Source organism: Hemiscyllium ocellatum, chromosome 29 (assembly GCF_020745735.1).
Source record: "Hemiscyllium ocellatum isolate sHemOce1 chromosome 29, sHemOce1.pat.X.cur, whole genome shotgun sequence".
NCBI classification, from domain to species: domain Eukaryota; kingdom Metazoa; phylum Chordata; class Chondrichthyes; order Orectolobiformes; family Hemiscylliidae; genus Hemiscyllium; species Hemiscyllium ocellatum.
The window spans coordinates 15,901,751-15,924,456 of record NC_083429.1 but is presented as its reverse complement, the minus strand read 5'-3'; the positions used below and the strand labels follow the sequence as shown (position 1 = coordinate 15,924,456).

Genomic DNA, 22,706 nt, shown 5'->3' with positions numbered 1-22,706 from the left:
TGACTCAAATGAGGATCTTGAAGATGATGGTGTTTCAGTGCACCTAGTCCCCCTGTCCTTCAAGATGGAGGCTGTGGGTTTGGGAGATGCCACTGAGAAAGCCTCTAGCCTGCCCAGGCTTTCAAGCTCCTTGATGCATGAGTGACAGAGGAAAGACAACAGGCCTTTCAAATACCAAAGTACAGTTAAGAGTCCCACATGTCATCCAAATGTTTAAACACAACTCCTGCTACATTCTCTGCAGCAGACAGATCCACAGAGAGCAGCCACACAACTGATCCCTTTAGTTTGGGGAATCTGAAGAGACCGTGGAGTGACTGGAACTCTCGTGATGCTGAGACTGAGTCTGTGCTCACTAAAGTGGGGGAAAAGCATTCACCTCGACTAATCTGTCAACATCCATTCACATGGTTTGGATTGTAAACTCTATCACAGTCGTACCAAGCGTCTGAATATCTAATAAATTAACAATAAATTACTTACTGTTCAGGAGCAGAGACTGGTCTGGTGACAGTCTGCTGTTCAGGAGCTGCTGCAGTACCTCCCTCAGCTCCTGATGACTCAGCTAAATCCTCTGGTTCTGTTTTTATCACTTTGAGTTTCTTTTTCTTCCTCTCCTCTTTATCCTTCACTCGCTTCTTTGGGAATGTAAGATCTAGTAAAGCTTTTTGGGATACAGAACAAAACATTAATTTCACAATTGTGCACCTCCTTGCAGAGCTCAGGGCCTGTTCCCAGAGGTAAATGTCAGTCAATATTCCAGAAGAACATTGCTTTTCAGCTCAGCCATCTCATGCCATCTCCACAGTTAACTCAAGGATTGGTCTCTCCGCCCTTTCACTTATATACTTTTCCTCTGCAATGTCATGCAAAAGCATCCATCTATACATTGTTGATTCATAACCCTCAATCTCAATGTTTCACTTGCTATTCTCACAATGGGAGACGTTACTAACTCCAGTAAGTTACAGCTTTTCCATCTGAACATGGAGATACAACTCTGTGTCCTGATCACTCACCCCATTCTCTTTTCCAGTGATAACTATGGATCAAATCAGACTGTCAGTCACTTCAGAGTCCTGGTATTCCTGAGCTGAGCTACATAAAGCGTACTCCCTAACAAAACAAAAACACTCATTTCCAAATCAGATCAAATCTTTATTTTTAGAACGTCTCCCCTAGCTCAGTCCACAAACCATTAAAATCTTCATTAAAACCTAACATTCTAACACAAACCAACAGCCACTCTCAGACAACAACTCACCAGGACAAAGGATCCGATACCCAGCATGAGCAAAACCAACGTAGTGTACAAAATCCCATGAAAGGACTGCACAAAACACTACATAGGACAAACAGGAAGACAGCTAACAACCCACATCCATGAACACCAACAAGCTACGAAACGACACGACCAGCTATCCCTAGTAGCCATACACTCAGATGACAAACTACACAAATTCGATTGGGACAACACCACTATTATAGGGCAGGCCAAACAGAGAACAGCCAGGGAATTCCTAGAGGCATGGCACAGATTCTATCAACAGACACATTGAACTAGACCCTATATACCGACCACTGCAGCGGACAGCAACTGACAACCGGAAGCGGCAGATTCAAACCAGTATAAATGCCAGAGGAATCAGCACAGAAGCGCTTCACAGGAGGCTCCCAAGCACTGAAGATGTACCTAGAAAGGGGACAAAACGTTTGCAACAAAAACTCCCAGCTCGGCGAACACAACCACAACAACGAGCACCCGAGCTACAAATCTTCTCACAAACTTTGATCTAATATTCTCCTGGTTGACCTCCTAATCTCCACCCTCCATGAATTTGAGCTCAGCAAAGCTCTGCTTGTACCTTGCCCTATGCAATGTCCCACTTACACATGTGAATAGCTTCTTCTTGCTGACCTGCACAGCTACAGAGTCACAGTACAGAAACAGACCCTTCGGTCAAACTCGCTCACACTGACTAGACATCCCAATCTGACTAGTCCCATTTGCCAACATTTGGCCCATATCCTTCTAACCCTTCCTATTTATACCCATCTTTTAAATGTAACTGTACCTGCCTCGAACACTTCCTCTGGCAGCTGGTTCTATACACGCCCACCCTCTGTGTGAAAACGTTACCCTTGGATCCTTTCTAAATCTTTCCCCTCTCACCTTCAACCTACACCCTTTAGTTTAGGACTCCACCACCTTCAGAAAAATACCTTGGCTATTCACCCTATCCATGCCCCTCATAATTTTATAAACCTCTAAGGTTACCTCTCAGCCTCTGACATGCCAGGGAAAGAGGCCTCGGTTATTCAGCCTCTCCCTTTAACTCAAACCTTTCAGTCCTACCAGTTCTCCTATTCTCAATGTCTATTATTAATCATTGTGTTTCAACTATTTCACATCCCTACCAGTATCTCTGGAACAACCCAAGTCTTCAGAATCTCTCTCCCTCTGACTCGACCCACCCCCATATCCTTGCTTTTCACTAGCAATAGATCAATAGCTCCCTCTGCTTTGGACTGTGGAATTCCCTCCTGTAAACTCTCGGTGTTGATACTCTTTTCAATTCTAGACTGATGTGAGTCTTGTCTTAACTTCACTTCCCAGTCTTACGCTATCTTGTATATACTTAAGGACTCAGCCTTCACTGCTCTCTGAAATAGATTATTTCAGAGATTAACAACACTTTGACAACCCTTTGAGGGCGGTTCAGTGCTTAGCAATGATGTCCCACAGCGGCAGGGACCCGGGTTCGAATCCATCTCCCTGTATCTGCATGGACTTCCTCCGGGTGCTCTGGTTTCCTCCCACAGTCCAAAGATGTGCAGGTTAGGTGAACTGGCCATGTTAAATTGCCCATAGTTTTCAGGGATGTGTAGGTTAGGTGCATTAGTCAGGGGAAATGTAGAGTAATAGGGTAGAGGAATGGGTCTGGGTGAGTTATTCTTTGGAGGGTCAGTGTGGACTTGTTGGGCCAAATAGCCTGTTTCCACACTGTAGGGATTCTAGTTCTTTAAATAAATTTCTCATTTCTGTCTTAAGTAGGAGAATTCAATATTTTGAAACTGAATCCCCTTGTTCCAGATATTCTGAGAACAGACATCCTCTCAACCTGACCTCTTTGTTACAACTTTAATTAAGTTAATTTGTCAACATGATTTTCTTTTCACAACACCATGTTGAATCTTCTAGAGTCATGATTTTCTAAATGCTCTGCTGCCACTTCATTAATAACAGACTGCAGCATGTTCCCAATGACAGATGTAATGCAAGAAGGCCTAACACTGTGTGTTTTCTATTATGGTGCTCCATTAGTAGTTTTTCCAAACACTGGGATCTTGCCAGACTCTTAAGGCATTTTAAGAGGTTACAAACAATGCATTTACAAATTCTGCAGCCACTTCCTTTAAAACCCTAAGATGCATGACATTGAACTTTACAAAATTTAATCAACTAGGTTTCCCAACACTTTCTCTAGCTTTCATGATTATTTCAAGCTCATCTTTTGCCTTCCTACTATTCTTCAAATGCTTTGTGTCTACAAAGACAGATACAAAACATCTTCTGTTTCTGTGAAACTTTGAGCTTTTCTATTTGAAAGTTGTGCACTTAGGATTTGATTTCTCAACACCGCCACATGATCACCCTGATGTTGCTTGTCTTCTGATCAGGTTTTGAAGTATGCAAACACAAACACAGAACAAGTCAAACAACTTTCTGCTGACAAATCAAACACAGGCATGTCAAAATATCCAACATAATTTTCACAACAGTTCATAATTAAACCTGTTGAGACACCAGCAATTAGCCCAGAAATCTCTGACCCCACATAGATAAGATCACCCTAGCCTACTCCTAACACCCTTCAAAAAGGAAGCTGTACCTAAACACTCTCCTTCTGAGATGCTTTCATTTCCACTGGCATCCAGTCCACCTCACCTCCACACTGACATTGGCATCAGCACAACCATCCCTGTAAGATACTGGCATCTGTAAACCACTGAAACACTGGACATGCACATGCCAGGTAGGACAGAGATGCAATCCTGAGAACTTGAGTTCGAATTCAATCATGGCAATCTGTGATTTGAGTTTAATTTTAACAGAAACAAAAATTTGGAAACAGAAATCTAACAGCAGCAACAATGACCATGAAGCTGCTAGACTTGAAAAAATTTGACTGGTTTACAAATGTCTGAGAGAGATTAGACTTGCCATTCTGATGTATCTGACCTATACAGAAATGCTTTACAGCAAGGCGGAACGAGAACCTTGTTGTATCACATAAAAGGTAGTCCAATTGCAACTCAGAGGTTACTGGGACTGGGGATGATATACTAGACTTGCCACAATTCTTATAGCCAAATGATGAATAAATGAGGAACCAAGCTTCACTCACCTGCCAGTGAGCCCCGTCGGCCAGCATTCATACGAGTGATGATATCATTGAAAGTCAAGTCACCAGTTGCAAGGTCTGGATGGTCCTGTGGATGAATCAATGGGAGAGAAATGTAATGCAGAGGAAGGAGGAAAGGGGAGGTGGGACAAGGGTTGGTGGAGGGAGATGATGAGTATGGTGCAGGACATAACTGCATTCTATTGTACTGGGCACTTTCAACACTTATTAAAGAGAATTCACCCTGACCCTTTCCCATCAACATAACAGCAAAAACCAAGAAATTGTCTGACCTACAAAAACAATTTGCCAAGTTCCTTTATGTCTTCATTGTACTGGGGAAGATGATACACCATCACAGATTATAAGGGAAGTTTTCTAATGTTCCTGGTTAGACTGACGGCAGTTAGCTGTTTATCTTTGCATTCTCTCCACAAAAGATTCCGAGAAAATGAAGTCACAGCAAAAAATGAATGAATAAAACAAAGAACTGCAGATGCTGAAGATCTGAAACAAAAATAGAAATTGCTGGAGACAACTCAGTACGTCTGGCAGAATCTGTGGAGAAATGCAGAGTTAATGTTTCAAGTCCAATGACCTTCCTCCAGTCCTCTGAAATGTTCAAAATTCAATGAAGGGTCATCGAACTTGAAACGTTAACTCTGCATTCTCCCCACTGGCCGATGGGACTCATCCACAGATGCTGCCAGACCGGCTGAGTTTCTCCAGCAATTTCAGTTTCTGTAATGATGAATGAACACTAGTTCTTTCAGGGCATCTCACAAGCAGTACCCTAGTTATTTCAGGGCTACGTGGCTACAAATCATTTTCAGAGAAGCCAGTGAGAGATACAATTTTGATATTGCTTTTGTGATGAACTCTGCAGTTTGAAAGAAGCTTTAATTTTTGAGACATCCCCCAGACAAAATGGATGTAAAATAATTCTGGAACAGTGAAGTGTAATTGGATTTCTGCTTGTGAGAAGTCCCTAATGAATTAATGTTGCTATAGGAATGAGAGTGAGAGAATGAAAGCTAGGCAATTATAAAAAGGCAGACACTGATTGGGGTATCATGTTTCAGCTTGTTGTGCTACACATGTTCGTTACACTTAGGAGCAAGCAGAGCTCTCTACTGTAAAGGTCAGGTTTTCTGTTTGACAGAAGAAACATCAGACAGGGGTTCTTGGTGAAGCAATGTGGGAGTGAGTGAAAAGAACTGAAACATAAAATTCTGTGCATAGCTCAAGCAAGCTAAAGAGCTAGATATTTGAATTAGAGAAAACCACACCATGAACACGGGGTATTGTTAGCTAGGTGGCTGAAAAGGACAGCCACACCATCAGGACTGTCATAGTCCAAGGGAAATAATCCAGTGACATGCAACCTTTCAGTATTAATCATGTCAATTGAACTTGGATGGAACCGAATTGCTGGTGGAAGTGATATGAATGCCAAATCCATTGATTAGGAAAAGTGAGACATTCTAAAGATTATTTAGATTAGATTCCCTACAGTGTGGAAACAGGTCCTTCGGCCCAACAAGTCCACACCGGTCCTCCAAAGAGCAACCCACCCAGACCCATTCACCCCTGGCTAATGCACCTAATACTACGGGCAATTTATTATGGCCAATTCACCTAACCTGTACATCTTTGGACTGTGGGAGGAAACCAGAGCACCTGGAGAAAACCCACGCAGACACGGGGAGAATGTGTAAACTCCACATAGACACTTGCCTGAGACAGGAAATGAACCCAGGTCCTTGGTGCTGTGAAGCAGCAGTGCTAACCACTGAACCACCATGCTGCCCCTATAGAAGATCTTGGGGTTCAAAAACTTTGGAGTTAGAAATGGTGCTTTGTGTGAACCATGTGAGAATTGTATTTGTTCTATCAATGAAAATGAATTGTACCATTTTCATTCAAACATTATTTGTCAGCTAAAGTGTGTTTAACTTTACAATAACATTGTGTTTGACTCTTCAGTTCCTTTTGTTGCAGAACTCCTTTCTTCTTTTGGTTTCTATAAGGATTTGAACACCTTGCTTTACTTTTTGATATGAAGCAGAGTGAAATACTCCTTTCAATCCTGAACACCAAATATCAGCAAGGAATACTGCCTTTGAAAAGAGCACAGCATTAGTTTATCTGAACAACAGAAAGACTCCAAACTTTACATCATGAAGTGAACGAACTTCAAGTAGGATTGTATTTACTGAAATAATGATGGGTTGAAGAATGATACAATAAAATCCTCCAAGATATTAATGGAACCAGAGAAATAATTTTTCCTGATTGGGGTGTCTAGGACTAGGAAACAAAGTCTAAACAAGAACCAAATGGTGACAGAAATTTGGAATCCATTTGCAAATGGAAATTAGATATTCTAAAAAGGTGCCATATTCTAATCAAAATGTTAGCAATTTCACTCTGCACAAATGCTGCCGGACTTGCTGAGTATTTTTAGCACTTCTTTTTTATTGCAACTAAAATTAATAGACTTGTTAATGTATATGTAGACTTTCAAACCATGCCTCACAATTGACTGGTGTTAAAAATTAGTCATGATGTGGAGGTGTTGGTGTTGGATTGGGGTGGACAAGGCCAAATGTCAGATGACACGAGGTTATACTCCAACAGGTTTATTTGAAATTACGAGCTTTGAGCGTTGCTTCACCTGACAAAGGGGCAACACTCCAAAAGCTTGTGATTTCAAATAAACCTGTTAGACTATAACCCGGTGTCATCTGACCTTCAAAATTAGTGAGAGCATAGATATAAATTTTGCTAAGGGAGAAAAAGTAACATAGAATGATTCTTTCCAGCCTAAAGTGAATTTAACAGCAATATTGTTCTGAGAGCAGTATTCAACTTTTTTGATGCCCTTTCTAAATTACTTGGACTTTGGTGCACAAAGCTGAACTTCAAGTCTGCAGAGGATCTCATGCAGGTACCCTGTATATGGGAAATGTTTGTGAGAGTGTGCCAAATCACACACCCATGACAAAAGAGGTGTGGGTAGGTGAAACCATGTCCCCCCCCATTCCTCTCACCTATAATTCAAGATTGTTGTGCTCTCCAGTCACTATACCCTAAGATCATAACTCTGCAATTGTGCAAAATTAAGTGAGAATCCATCAGCTTTGGCTGATATCACTCTGACACACATGAAGCCACAAATGGTGGTGACCAGCAAGACATGTGATACTCAGGTCACAGTCATGGCATTTGAGGAAAGTGGTAGACACCTGTGAGGAGTCTCAGAGCTCACGAATATAAACCCTATAGTTGGAAGAAATATGGCGACCAATATATTCAGCAAACAGCAACATAATAATGATCGGCAAATCTGTGTTTGTTATGTTGATCCTGAGATGAACGTTGGTCGGTACATTAGGAATAACTTTCATACCCTTTTCTGAAGTGGTACAATACCTTAAACATTCACTCGAGCAGGTAAAATAGGATCTGATGTCTCTTTCAAAAGACAGCAATTGCAAAAATGAAATTCTTCCTCTACTGCATTGCAGTGTCAGCTTTGATCTTTGTGATCAAATCCTGTGGTGAGTCAGCCCAGAACCTTGTACTTCAGAAGCTATGTTAAACTTTTCAAAATCATTGGTTAGACCATAATCCAATTCCAGGCAGCAAATTTTAGGAAAGATGCCAAGGCCTTAGAAAGATACAGAAGAATATTACCAAATATGCAGCAGGGATGACAAACTTCATTTGAGAGAAGCTTAAATGAGGGCACTTCAACCTAAGGCACAAGCACTGCTGGGATTTGAAGCCAGAATCTACTGATTACAAGATTAGATTAGATTCCCTTTGGCCCAACAAATCCACGCCGACCATCCGAGGGGTAACCCACCCAGGCACATTTCCCTCTGACTAATGTACCCAACACTGTGGGCAATTTAGCATGGCCAATCCCACCTGACCTGCACATCTTTGGACTGTGGGAGGAAACCGGAGCACCCGGAGGAAACCCACACAGACACGGGGAGAACGTGCAAACTCCACACAGACAATTGCCCAAGGCTGGAATCAAACCCAGGTTCCTGGCGCTGTGAGGCACCAATGCTAACCACTGAACCACCGTGCCACCCCAAAGGTAGCACTTTACAGTTTGTATGACACCCTGACTTTGCTCCTTTATGGAGAAAGACTTCTGACTTTCCACATTAAATAGCTAAGAGATTTGATAGGGAGTGTTAAAAAATCATGAATGATTTTGGATTCGGTGCTCAGTCCATCTCTGGAACAGTCCATCTCAAGTTAGAGCAACAGGTGAAGCAAACCGTTTTATACTGCTGCTATAAAATTGTGAGACCACCCAAGAGGAAAAAAGGAAGTACACGTTAGGTCTAGGCAACTGAAAACAGACAAAGCTTTGGAAGAATATCGGGAAAGTAGGACGAAACTGAAACGAAGAATTAAGAGGGCTAAAAGGGGTCATTAAATATCTTTAGCAAACAGGTTTAAGGAAAATCCCAAAGCCTTTTATTTGTACATAAGAATCAAGAGGGTAACAAGAGAAAAGGTTGGCCCACTCAAGGACAAAGGAGGAAAGTTATGCGTGGAGTCAGAGAAAATGGGTGAGATTCTTACTGAGTACTTTCCATCGGTATTCACCAAGGAGAGGGACATGATGGATGTTGAGGTTAGGGATAGATGTTTGTTTACTTTAGGGCAAGTCGAAAGGCAGTAAAGGTTGTCAAGTCCCCAGGTCCAGATGGGATCTATCCCAGGTAACAGAGGGAAGAAAGAGAGGAAATAGCTGGGGCCTTAACAGATATCTTTGCAGTATCCTTGAACAAGAGTGAGGTCCCGAAGGACTGGAGAATTGCTAATAATATCCCCTTGTTTAAGAAGGGTAGCAGGGATAATCCAGGTAACAATAGACTGGTGAGCCTGTTATCAGTGGTAGGGAAAGTGCCGGAGAAGATACTGAGGGATAGGATCTATTTACATTTGGAAGAAAATAGGCATATCAGTAATAGGCAACATGGTTTGTGCAGGGAAGATTATGTCTTACCAACTTAATAGAATTCTTTGAAGAAGTGACAAAGTTGATTAATGAGGGAAGGGCTATACATATCATATACATGGACTTCAGTTCGGCATTTGATAAGGTTCCCAATGGTAAGCTGATGGAGAAAGTGAAGTCGCATGGGGTCCAGGGTTTACTAGGTTGATGGATAGAGAACTGGCTGGGCAACAGGAGACAGAGAGTTGTGGTGGAAAGGAGCTTCTCAAAATGGAGAACTGTGACCAGCGGTGTTTCATAGGGATCTGCGTTGGACGCCTGTTGATTGTGATATATATAAATGATCTGGAAGAAGATAGAGGTAGTCTGATAAGCAAGTTTGCAGATGACACTGAGATTGGTGGAATAGCAGATAGTGAAGGGGACTGTCAGAGAATGCAACAGGATAGAGATAGATTAGTGAGTTGGGCAGAGAAATGGCAGGTGAAGTACAACCTAGGCAAACGCGAGGTGATGCATTTTGGAAGATCCAACTCAAGAGCGAACTATATGGTAATTGGAAAATGGAAAAGGGGAAAATTGATGTTCAGAGAGATCTGGGTGTTCAGGTCCACTGCACCTGAAGGTGGCAACACAAGTCGATAAAGTGGTCAAGAAGGTATACGGCATGTTTACCTTCATCAGATGGAGTATTGATTATAAATGTTGGCAGGTCATGTTACAGTTGTATAGGACTTTGTTTTGTTCACATTTCAAATACTGCTTATAGTTCTCTTCACCACATTACCAAAAGGATGAGGGTACAGAGGAGGTTCACCAGGATTTTGCCTGGTATGGAAGGAAGGGAGGTTGAGTAGACTAGGATCATTTTCATTAAAAAGATGGAGGTGGGGGGGGTGGGGGGGGGAGCTGGGGAGAACCTGATTGAGGTCGACAAATTATGAGAGATATAGACAGTGTGGACAGTAAGAAGATTTTTCCCCAGGGTGGGGGACTCAATTACTAGGGGTCACATGTTCAAGGTGAGCATGGAAAAGTAAGGGAGGTATGCGTGGAAGGTTCTTTATGCAGAGGGCGCTGAGTGCCTGGAACGTGTTGCTAACAGTGTTGGTAGAGGCACAATTTAAGATGCAACTAGACAGGTATATGAATGGGCAGGGAGCAGAGGTATACAGATCCTTAGAAAATAGACAATAGTTTAGATCGAGGATTTGGATCGGTGCAGGTTTGGAGGGCCGAAGGGCCTGTACCTATGCCTTAATTTTCTTTGTTCTTTGTACCAACACGAGTGGTGTTCACCATTAACAAGATTCTGCAGTCAAGCCAAAATAAAAAAATGTGCTGCTTATCACACCAATCAACAATGTGGTAGATGAATTTCCGTGCTGGTATGATACCAAATACGTAGGATGTATGCCCCAAAAACTATAGGATTGTATAAAACAGCATCACAAAGTTCCAGTTTGTGTGAGACCCTGGCTTATCTGGTTAAAGTGCCTGGCTTGTAATCAGGAGTTTCTGGTTTCAAATCTCAGCAATGTTTGTGCTTTCGGTTGAAGCTCCCTCATTTAAGCTTCTCTCAAATGCATGTTGTTGATCCAATCTTATGGGGAAGGTAATGTATTGGCAATCCAAAACCCAAGGCTAATGTTCTGAGGGCACAGATTTGATAGCCACCATGGTAAATAAGACCATAAGACATAGGAGAGGAAGTAAGGCCATTCGGCCCATCGAGCCCACACCGACATTCAATCATGGCTGTTAGAAAGGTTGATGAAGGGCTTTTGCCCGAAACTTCAAATTTCCTGTTCCTTGGATGCTGCCTGACCTGCTGCGCTTTAATCAGCAACACATTTTCAGCTCTGATCTCCAGCATCTGCAGACCTCACTTTTTACTGTTAGAATATAGAACAATACAGTGCAGAACAGACCCTTTGGCACTCGATGTTGCGCCGACCTGTGAACTATTTTCGTTCGCCCCCCCTACACTATCCTAAAATCATCTACATGCTTATCTAAGGATTGTTTAAATCTCCCTAATGTGGCTGAGTTGACTACATTAGCAGGTAGTCATACCACTCTCTGCGTAAAAAACCTGCCTCTGACATCTATCTTAAATCTATCACCCCTCAATTTGTAGTTACGCCCACTCGTACACACTGACGTCATCGTCCTAGGAAAAAGGCTTTCACGGTCTACCTTATCTAATCCTCTGATCACCTTGTATGTCTCTATCACATCCCCTCTTAGCCGTCTTCTTGCCAATGAGAACAGGTTCAAGTCTCTCAGCCTTTCCTCATAAGACCTTCCCTCCAGACCAGGCAACATCCTGGTAAATCTCCTCTGCACATTTTCCAATGCTTCCACACCCTTCCCGAAATATGGGGACCAGAACTGTACACAATAGCCTGAGTGTGGCCGCACCAGCGTTTTGTATAGTTGCAGCATGATATTGTGGCTCCGGAACTCAATCCCTCCACCAATGAAACTTAACACATCATATGCCTTCTTAACAGCACTATCCACATTGGTGGCAACTTTCAGGGATCTATGCACATGGACTCCAAGAATCTTTCCATTTACCCAGCACTCTGCTTTCCTGTTATTCTTCCTAAAGTGCATCACATCACATTTAGCTGTATTGAACTCCATTTGCTACCCCTCAGCCCAATTCTGTAGTTTATCCAAGTCCCCATGCAACCTGTAACATTCTTCCACACTATCCACTACTCCACCGACTTTAGTTTCTTCAGCAAATTAACTAATGCATCCACCTATGCCTGCGTCTCAGTCATTTATAAAAATGACAAACAGCAGTGGTCCCAAAACAGATCCTTGTGGCACACCACTAGTAACCGGACTCCAAGCTGAATATTTTCCATCAACCATCACTCGCTACCTTCTTACAGAAAGCCAGTTTCTAATCCAAACTGCTAAATCACCCTCAATTCCATGCCTCTGCATTTTCTCCAACAACCTACCAGGTAGAACCTTATCAAAGGCTTTACTGAAGTCCATGTATACCACGTCAACTGCCCTACCCTCATCTACATGCGTGGTCACCTTCTCAAAAAACTCAATGAGGTTTGTGTGACACGACCTGCCCTTGACGAAACCATGTTGACTATCTGAAATCAAATTGTTGTTTGGTAGATGATTGTAAATCTTCTCTCTTATAATCCTTTCCGAAACCTTTCCTTCAACAGAAGTAAGGCTCACCTGGGTTATCTTTACTGCTCTTCTTGAACAAGGGCACAACATTTGCAATTCTTCAGTCCTCTGGTACCAAATGTGCAGACAATGAATATCAAAGCCAAAGGCTCTGCTCTCTCCTTCCTACCGTCCCAGAGAATCTTTGGATAAATCCCATCCAGCCCAGGGGACTTGTCTACTTTCACTCCTTCTAGAATTGATAACACCTGTTCATAACTAACCTCGATCCTTTCTAGTCTAACATTTCGTACCTCATTCTTCTACTCTACAATATTCTCCTTTTCCTGAGTGAAAACCGATGAGAAATGTTCATTTAGCACCTCTCCGATCTCCACAGGGTCCACACTCAACTTCCCACTTCTGTCTTTGATTGGCCCTATTCCTACCTGAATCATCCTTTTATTCCTCGTATACCTATAGAAAGCTTTAGGGTTCTCCTTTATTCTATTTGCTAAAGACTGCTCATGTCTTCTCTTTGCTCTTCTTAACTCTCTCTTTAAATTCTTCCTAGCTGATCTGTAACTCTCCATCGCCTCATCTGAACCATCTTGCCTCATCAACACATAAGCCTCCTTCTTCAGCTTAACAAGAGATGCAATTTCTGTTGTAAACCACAATTCCCTTACCTTATCATTTCCTCCCTGCCTGACAGGGACATACCTATCAAGGACACGCAATATCTGTTCCTTAAACCAGCTCCACATTTCCAATGTCTGCATCCCCTGCATTTTGCTACCCCATTCTATGCATCCTAATTCTTGCCTAATTGCATTATAATTGCCCTTGCCCCATTGATAACTCCTGATCTGTGGCATGTACCTATCCCTTTCCATCGCTAAACTAAACATAATTGAATTATGGTCACTTTCTCCAAAGTGCTCACCTACAACTAAATCAAACACCTGGCCTGGTTCATTACCAAGCACTAGATCCAACGTGGCCTCCCCTCTTGTTGGCCCTTTGAGATATTGTGTCAGGAAACCCTCCTGTACACATTGGACAAAAACTGATCCATCCGATGTACGAGAGTTATTGCATTTCCAGTCAATGTTGGGGAAGTTAAAGTCCCCCATAATGACCACCCTGTTCTTTTCACTCCGACCCAGAATAATTTTGCTAATCCTCTCTTCCACCTTGCAGGAACTCAGCGAAGGCCTACAAAAATCTCCAAGCAGTGTGACCTCTCCACTGCCGTTTCTAACCTCAGCCCACACTACTTTAGTAGATGAGTTCTCATCAAAATTTCTCTCAGCCACCATTACACTATCCTTGACTCCACCGTTACACCATGCCTCCCCCCTCTTTTACTGCCTTGCTTGTTCTTAATGAAAGATCTAAACCCTGGAACCTGCAACATCCATCTCTCACCCTGCTCTATCCATGTCTCCGAAATGGCCACAACACCGAAGTCCCAGGTACTTATCCATGCTGCAAGTTCACCTACCTTATTTCGGATACTTCTGGCGTTGAGTAGACACACTTCAAACCACTTTGCTGTCTGCCAGCACATTCCTGTGACCCTGAAATCCTGTCCCTGTCCTCCCTACTCTCATCCCCCTATGTACTGCAACTACACCTCCGGTTCCCATCCCCCTGCTGAGCTAGTTTAAAGCCACCCAGGATATTAGTACCCCTCTGGTTCAAGTGAAGACCATCCTGTTTGTACAAGTCCCACCTTCCCCAGAATGAGCCCCAATTATCCAAGAACCTGAAACCCTCTCTCCTGCACCATCCTCGCAGCCACGTGTCCAGCTGATATCTCTCCCTATTTCTTGCTTCGCTATCACGTGGCACACGCAACAAATCAGAGATAACAACTGTTTGTTCTAGCTCTCAGCTTCCACTCTAGCTCTCTGAAATCCTGTCTTACATCCCTATCCCTCTTTTTACCTATGTCGTTGGTACCTACATGGACAACGACTTGAGGTTGGTGGACATTTCAACGCCACTTACCTGCACTCTCTCCATATCCCTTAATTCCTTGCGAGATTAAGAATTTATCAATCTCTGCCTTGAACACACTTAACGTCCCAGACTCCATTGCGCTCCATGGTAATGAATTCCACAAGCCCACAACTCTCTGGATGAAGAAATGTCTCCTCATTTCCGTTTAAGTTTACCCCCTCTAATTCTAAGGCTGTGCCCACTGCTCATTGTATCCCCGCCTGATGGAAACAAATTCCCAGCATACACCCTTTCTAAGCCATGCATTATATTGTAAGTTATTAGATTTAAAGTCTACTAGATGTCCCCTCAACCGTCTAAACTCTAATGAGTACACTGCAGGGTCCTCAGCCGTTTATCGTATGTTAGGCCTACCATTCTAGGGATCATCCATGTGAATCTCCCATGGACACGCTCCGGTGCCAGTATGTCCTTCCAGAGGTGTGGGGCTCAAAACTGGAAACAGTATTCTAAATGGGGCCTAACCAGAGCTTTATAAAGTCTTATTGGCACACCACTGCTTTTACACTCCAACCCTCTCGACATAAATGACAACATTACATTTGCTTTCTTAACCACGGACTCAACCTGCAAGTCAACCTGAAGAGAATCCTGGACTAGCACTCCCAGATCGCTTTGTACTTTGGCTTTATGAATTTTCTCACAGTTTTAAAAATAGTCCATGCCTATATTCTTTTCTCCAAAGTGCAAGACCTTGCATTTGCTCACATTGCATTTCATCAGCCATTTCTTGGACCATTGTCCTAAACTGTCTAAATTTTTCCACAGCCTCCCCACCTCCTCAGTACGACCTGCCTGACCACCTAACTTCGTATCATTGGCAAATTCCGCCAGAATGCCCCCACTCCCTTTGTCCAGATCATTAATGCATAAAGTGAACAGCTGCGGCCCCAACACTGAACCAGCAAGACACCACTTGTCACTAGCTGCCATTCCAAAAGAGAACCTTTTATCCCAATTCTCTGCCTTCTGCCAGACAGCCAATCCCCAATCCATGCCAGTAGCTTAACTCGAACACCATGGGCCATCACCTTACTCAGCAGCCTCCCATGAGTCACCTTATCAAAGGCCTTTTGGAAGTCTAGGTAAATAACATCCAATGGGCTTCCCTGGTCTAATCTACTTGCTACCTCTTCAAAGAATTCTAACAGGTTTGTCAGGCACGACCTCCCCATACTAAATCCATGCTGACTTGTTCTAATTCGACCCTGCACTTCCAAGAATTTAGAAATCTCATCCTTAACGATGGATTCTAGAACTTTACCTACAACCGAGGTTAGGCTAATCGGCCTATAATTTTCCATCTTTTGTCTTGATCCTTTCTTCAATAAGGTGGTTACAATAGCAATTTTCCAATCATCTGGGACTTTCCCTGACTCCAGTGATTTTTGAAAGATCACAACCAATGCCTCCACTATTTCTTCAGCCACCTCCCTCAGAACTCTAGGACGCAGCCCATCTCGGCCAGGATATTTATCAATTTTTAGACCTATTTTTAGATTTATCAATTTTTAAATGATGCAATTTAAAAGATCCATCACTCATTTGCATGCTGGGAGTGGACTTCGCAGTCAGCATGGGTGTATTATGGAGAACCTGCTGTTGAGGAATCGTCAATCCCAAATATTACATTACTGAATTATTACCATCTCTGCTTTAACTCAAAAGTAGCATCGGCAAAGTTCAGAGGAGAAGAGACAGAAGCGGAAGGTCAGCAGCGAGAGTTCCAGTGGGTAACGAAGCATGAGCCTAAACAGTTTCTGATAACTGTTGTTGGTGAATAATCGGTAAGTTTTGAGAAATTGTTGTTGGAGCAGACAGCATCAGAAGTGAGAAAAAGTATTTGACGTTGTAAAGATTAATTAAGTTAAAGGGAGCAGATATAGCAGGAGAGCTCCAAATCATAGTCTGCTCCTCTTGCTCGATGTGGGAAACTGGACACAGTTCAACTGCCCGGGACCTGCATGTATGCAAGAAGTGTCTCCAGCTGCAGATCTGGATGCCCAAGTTTTGGAGCTGGAGGGCGTCTGGGGACACTGTGGAGCATTTGTGAGGCAGACAGTGTCATGGATAGCAAGTATAGAGAGGTGGTCACACCGCAGATTCAGATTGTACAAGCAGGAATGGAATGGGTGACCATCAGGCAGAGTGGTTGGGGAGGGTTTAAATAATGTAGCAAGGAGATGGGAGTAGGGCAACAGATGTAGAAATTGAGGAAGTGGTAGAAACCAGGGTAAACATGACTAAAAACAGGCAGGCAAATGCTGGGAGCACGGGAGATGGCCTGAAACACACGTATTTCAATGTAAGAAATATAATTGGCAAGGTAGATGAACTCAGAACATTGTTTAGTACTTGGAACTATGGCATTATTGCAACTACGGAGACTTGGCTGAAAGAGGGACAGAACTAGCTGCTAAATATTCCAGGCCAAGATAGAAAGGGATATAAAAGGGATGGGGGAGTTGGATTACTGGTAAAGGAGTATCTCACAGCTATACTAAGGGAGGATAGATCAGAGGACTCATGCAGTGAGGCTGTGTGGGTAGATTTCAGGAATAGGAAAGGTGAAATCACAATGCTGGGGATAAAGTACAGGCCTCCCAACAGCCAGTGGGAGTTCGAGAAAATATGTAGACAGATTTTAGAAAGATGTGAAAACAGCAGGGTTGTTGTGTTGGGTGATTTTAATTTTCCCTGTATTGATGAGGACTAACTGTGTGCTAGGGGCTTGGTTTGGAGCAGAATGTGCAAGGACCATTCAGGAGGGTTTCTTGACACAGTATGCAAAAGATCTTAACATGGAAGGGATTACACTGGATGTAGTTTTGGGAACTGAGCCCGGCTAGGTGAATGAAGCTTCAGTTGGAGAGCATTTCAGTAGTAGTGACCATAAACTAGAGGGCAAAGGTTTACGGTGAGAAGAGAAAGATTTAAAAAGGGACCTAAAGGTAATGTTTTCATGCAGAGGGTGGTGCAGGTATGGAATGAGCTACCGAAGGAAATGGTGGAGGCTGGTACAATTAGAAGACATCTGGATGTCTAAGTGAATAGGAAGTCTTTAGTGGGATAATGGCCAAATCCTGGCAAATGGGAATAGATTTATTTAGGATATCTGATTGGCATGGACGAATTTACCGATGGGTCTGTTTCCGTGCTATATTTCTCTATGACTGTAATAAACTTAGCAAGTTTTGAGAAGATTTGTACCTCAGGTTGAGGTACATCGAGTTAGACCCCATCTATCACCCCCTGAGAAAAAGAACAGGAAGTGACTTCACCAAACCAAGAAACCCAAAGGTATAAACAGAAAGCTGGAATTATCAGCAGCACTTCGCCTGAGGCCCATTGAAGATGTTACCTAATTGGGTGATGAAACATCAGGAAATGAACCTCCCAGTTCTGTAATAAACTCTCTAAGTTTTAAGATACATAGGGATAGGGATAACAGCAGTCCTCGGGTGAAGCTGTTAAGTTGGGGGAAGGTAAACTACAACAATATTAGACAGGAACTGTAGAATATTGACTGGAGATGGTTGTTTGTAGATAAATCCACATCAGATCTGTGGGAGTATGTCAAACGGGAGCTGGTAAGAGTTCAGGAGTGGCGCATTCCTGCAAGAATGAAGGATAGGTACGACAAGTTATGTGAACTTTGGATGACCAGGGAAGTTATGACTTTGGTCAAAAAGATCTAGGAGGATGGGAATTGACAAACCTTTGATGTATATAAGGAAAGCAGGAAATAACTGAAGCAAGGAATTAGAAGGGTTAAAAGGGGTCCTGAAATTAAGGAGATTCCCAAGGTATTTTATACATATATGAAAAGCAAGATGCTAGCCAGGAAAAAGGTTGGCCCACTCAAGGACAAAGGAGGGAATGTATGGATAAAGCCAGAAAAGGGAGGTGAGAGCTAAAACAAATGCTTTGTGTTGGTATTCACCAAAGAGAAGGAATTGATGGAAATGATCCCAGGGAAAGGAGTGTCGAACTTTTAAGCCAAGCTGATATTGAAGAGTATTGTACATCTTAAAAAATATTAAGGTGGGTAATTTCTCAGGTCCTGATGGGATTTATCTCAGAATATTGGGGGAGGTAAGCGAACAAATTGCTGGAGCATTGACAGACATCTTTGTATCCTCTTTGACCACAGGTAAGGTCCCAGATGACTGGAGAATATCTACTGTTGTCCCATTGTTTAAAAAGGATAACAGGGATAATCCTGGAAATTTCAGCCTTCAAATAGAAAGCGGGCTATACCACCAGTGCTTCATCTGGAGACTCACTGAAGATGATACCTAGTATGGTGACAAAACACCTGAAAACAAACCTTCCAGCTCAGTGAGCAAACCTCCATCCATTACAGCCTCATGTCAGTGGGAGGGAAATTATTGGAGAAGATTCTCAGGTACAAGATCTACAAGCATTTAGAAGCAAATGGACTTATTAGCAATAAGCAACATGGTTTTGTTCGGGGGAGGTCAGGCCTTACTAACTTGATTCAGTTTTTTGAGGTGGTGATGACAATGATTGATAAGGGAAAAGTGGTTAATGTTGGCTACGTGGATTTTAGTAAAGCCTGTGACAAGGTCCCACTTGGCAGACTGGCATAAAGATGAAATCACATGGTATTGAGGGTGTGCTAGCAAGATGGATACAGATTTGGCTTACTCATTGGGGATAGCGGTGGTAGAAAACTTTTTGGAATGGAAGGCTGTGCTTGCTAATGTTGCACAGGGATCAGCACTGGAACCTCTGCTGTTTGTGATCTACATAAATGATTTGGAGGAAAATGTGGCTGATCTAATTAGCAAGTTTACAGACAACACAAAGATTGGAGTTGCAAATAGCGAGAAAGCTTGTCAGAGGATACAGCAGGATATAGATCAGTTGGAGACATGGGCAGAATAATAGCAGATGGTTAGAAGTATTGATATGCAGGGTGTGCAGGTCCACAGATCACTGAAGGTGGCAGTAGATAAGGTAGTAAAAAAGGCTACTGGTATGCTTGCCTTCACTAGAAGGGACACGGAGTATAAGAATAGACAAGTTATGCCGCAGCTTCATAGAATCTAAGTTAGGCCATGCTTGGAATATATTGTACAGTTCTGGTCACCACACTACCAACAGGACATGGATGTTTTGGAGAAGGTACAAAAAAGGTTTACCAGGATGTTGCCTGGAGTGGGGGATTTTGGCTATGAAGAAAGATTGGATAGACTGGGCTTGTTTTCACTGGAATACAGGAGGTTGAGCTGTTGGATGATTTACTGCTCATTATATATATAAATGATACAGATGAAATTTTTTAGCAGAAGCTGAGGTGTTAAGTTTGGGGATGACACATAGATTTGCTGGTGGTTAATAATGAGATAGAAGGTTCTGATTACTAGATGATTTCGACAAGTTAGTTAAACAGGCAGTTGGAATTTAATTTTGAAAGTTGAGAGGTAATGCACTTTGGGAGAAATAATAAGACAAGGGAGTACTCAATGAATGGCAGGAAACTAGGAAGCTCAATGGAGCAGAGGGATCTTGAATAGAACCCTGAAGGAGGAAGAGCAAGTTAATAGGATGGTCAAGGAGGTATCCAGGGCACCTGCCTTACATCGCAGACACATATGGCAGGGTGGTTGTATTAGAAAAAAAAAATCCAGAGTATGCTAGAGCTGCAACTCTGACATGGGGTCACTGGACTCAAAACTTTAACTCTATTTTTCTCTCCACGATGCTTGCAGATCTCCTGAGCTTTGCCAGCACTTTCTGTTTTAATTTCAGATGCCTAGTACTTTGTTTTACTTTAGTTGTGACGTTGAGTTTTGTAAAACTGATTAAGCCAGAGCTGGAGTCCTGTGTGCACTCTGGTCACTGTGCTACAGGAAGGATGTGATTGCACTATGATGCAGGGAAGAGTCAGCAGGATGTTGCCTGGGGTGGAGCTATGAAGAGAGGCAGGATAGGCTCAGGTTGTTTTCTATGGAATAGGGAAGTCTGATAGGGAACCCAATGAAAATGTACAAGATTATGAGGCATGGATAAGGTGAATAGCAAGCAGCCATCCCCTTAGCTGAAGTGTCAATAATGAGGGGTCATAATTTTAACATGAAGAGCAAAAAGAGGATTTGAGGATATTTGATTTTATCCAGAGTGTGGTAGGAATCTGGAATGCAATACCTGGAAGGGTAGTTCGGGCAGGAAACCTCACGACCTTTAAAAAGTATACAGATGAACATTTGAAATGTCATAACCTTCAAGGTTACAGACCAAGTGCTGGAAAGTGGGATTAGTGTAGACAGGTCAGCTCAGTCTCAATGGGCCTCCTCTGTGTTGTTTGACTATGATTCTCTAATGTTGGTGACAGCTATTTTCTCCTTCATTACTGGGTGTGACACTACAATCTTCAGAACCTTAATAAGTGTTCATGGATGGAAAGAATCAACAAAGATAAACTGTTACACATAGAAAAACACAGCAATAACTCTGCAGAATAAACTATTAAAGGACAAAGATGCACTTATACAGGAATTGAAAGCAATTAGCTATGTCTGCGAGAAGGAGTGGAAGGCACATGAGCAAAACTTGTTTGACATCTGCTTGACCACTGGCTGCTTTATTGCCACAAGGACGAAGAATTACCCAGCAGAAGAATTTAAGGAATTAAACGCAGCAAAATTGTGTCTTCAAACAGAAAATGCCAAATGTAACAAGGAAAAGAGAAACCACTTCTGATAAGAAGGCAAATTGCAGACATGATGGTTTCAGAGTAGTAGTCAATATTGTGAAAGAAAGAATCCAAAAAAAAAAATCACATCGTGGACCTGAAGAATAAACCTGTATAAGAATCCAACAACAGAAGAATTCAGCAGAATTTTGCAAAACAACACTGCACAAGCATCAAACCCTGGACACTTTCAGAAACAGATACATGGTTGGAATCAAAACTAAATTCCCCCATTAATTGATTAATAACTAAGTTGAGTTGTGAGGCTGAACGTGCTTACTTGAGAGGTCTTATTTTTGTTGTTACATGCAATGCAGTTTAAATCATTATTTCAATGTCAGATTTCTTAATAAGTAGCCAAATTAAAGATGGTTTGTGATGACTTACCCATGACAAAGGGCAATGCCTTCAGCATTTAAAGTCAATGTGCCTGGTTTAAAACAGTCCAGCTGTTAACTGCCAACCAGCATTTATGGGCAGATTCTCCAAAGCAATAGCTCTTTATAAAATTAGAGATTTACAAAATTACGAGGGGTATAGATAAGGCGAATAACAAATGTCTTTTCTCCTAGGATGGGAGTCCAAATTAGGGGGCATATTTTCAAGGGAGTGGAGAAAGATTTAACAGGGACCTGAGGGACAACTTTTTCACAGAGGGTGGTTAGTGTGTGAAATGAATTGCTATGAGAAGTTGTAGACACAGGTACAGTTACAATATTTAAAAGACATTTGGATAGATGCATGAATAGGAAAGGTTGAGAGGAATATGGGACTACCACAAAGAAGTGGTACTAGTTGCATTTAGGAAACTTGATGGGCATAGACAAGTTAGGCTAAAGCATCTGTTTCCACATTGTATGACCCTAAGAGTACAACACATAAAGCTTTGAGAAAATCTCATTTATCAGCAACGATCAAGTTATTGATTAAAACAGAGAAACTGTGTCCAGTTGGACACAAAGTTATGTAAATTGGCAAAAGAATTGCGACTTAAGCTAGTTGTTACCACTGAATAGTGAATACATAAACTGACCTAGACCAGCCATACGAATACTGCAGCTACAAGAAAAGGTCAGAGGCCATAAGATCTGCACCATCCAACTCCCACTATCTATAAGGTATAAGTCTGGAATGTGACAGAATACTCTCTACTTGTATGGGTGAGTGTAAATCTAACAAAACTCAAAGGGTAACACCATCCAAGATCTTCAAATTTACTCAATCCACCATCGAAGCACAATGAGATAAAGATGCATCATTCACAAATCCACTACATTAACAAGGCTCCTTCAACAACACTTTCCAAATCCACAACCACTTCTATCAAGAAAGACAAGAGCAGATGTATGGGAACACACTCGCTTGCAGGGTTTCTTCCACGTTACTCACTATCCTGTCCCAGAAATCTATC

General features: G+C 42.3%; 1 protein-coding gene across 4 annotated transcripts in view; it reads right to left on the bottom strand.

Annotated features, from left to right (window-relative positions):
• nfrkb (nuclear factor related to kappaB binding protein) overlaps nucleotides 1-22,706 on the bottom strand; it is a 157,234-nt gene that overhangs the window by 91,400 nt on the left and 43,128 nt on the right. For all 4 annotated transcript variants that reach the window (XM_060846928.1, XM_060846930.1, XM_060846929.1 and 1 more), the window contains exons 8-9: nucleotides 4,410-4,494; nucleotides 484-664 (exon numbers count right to left, since the gene is read on the bottom strand). In XM_060846928.1, coding sequence (XP_060702911.1) covers nucleotides 484-664; nucleotides 4,410-4,494 — 266 coding nt within the window. The remainder of the gene's footprint in view (nucleotides 1-483; nucleotides 665-4,409; nucleotides 4,495-22,706) is intronic.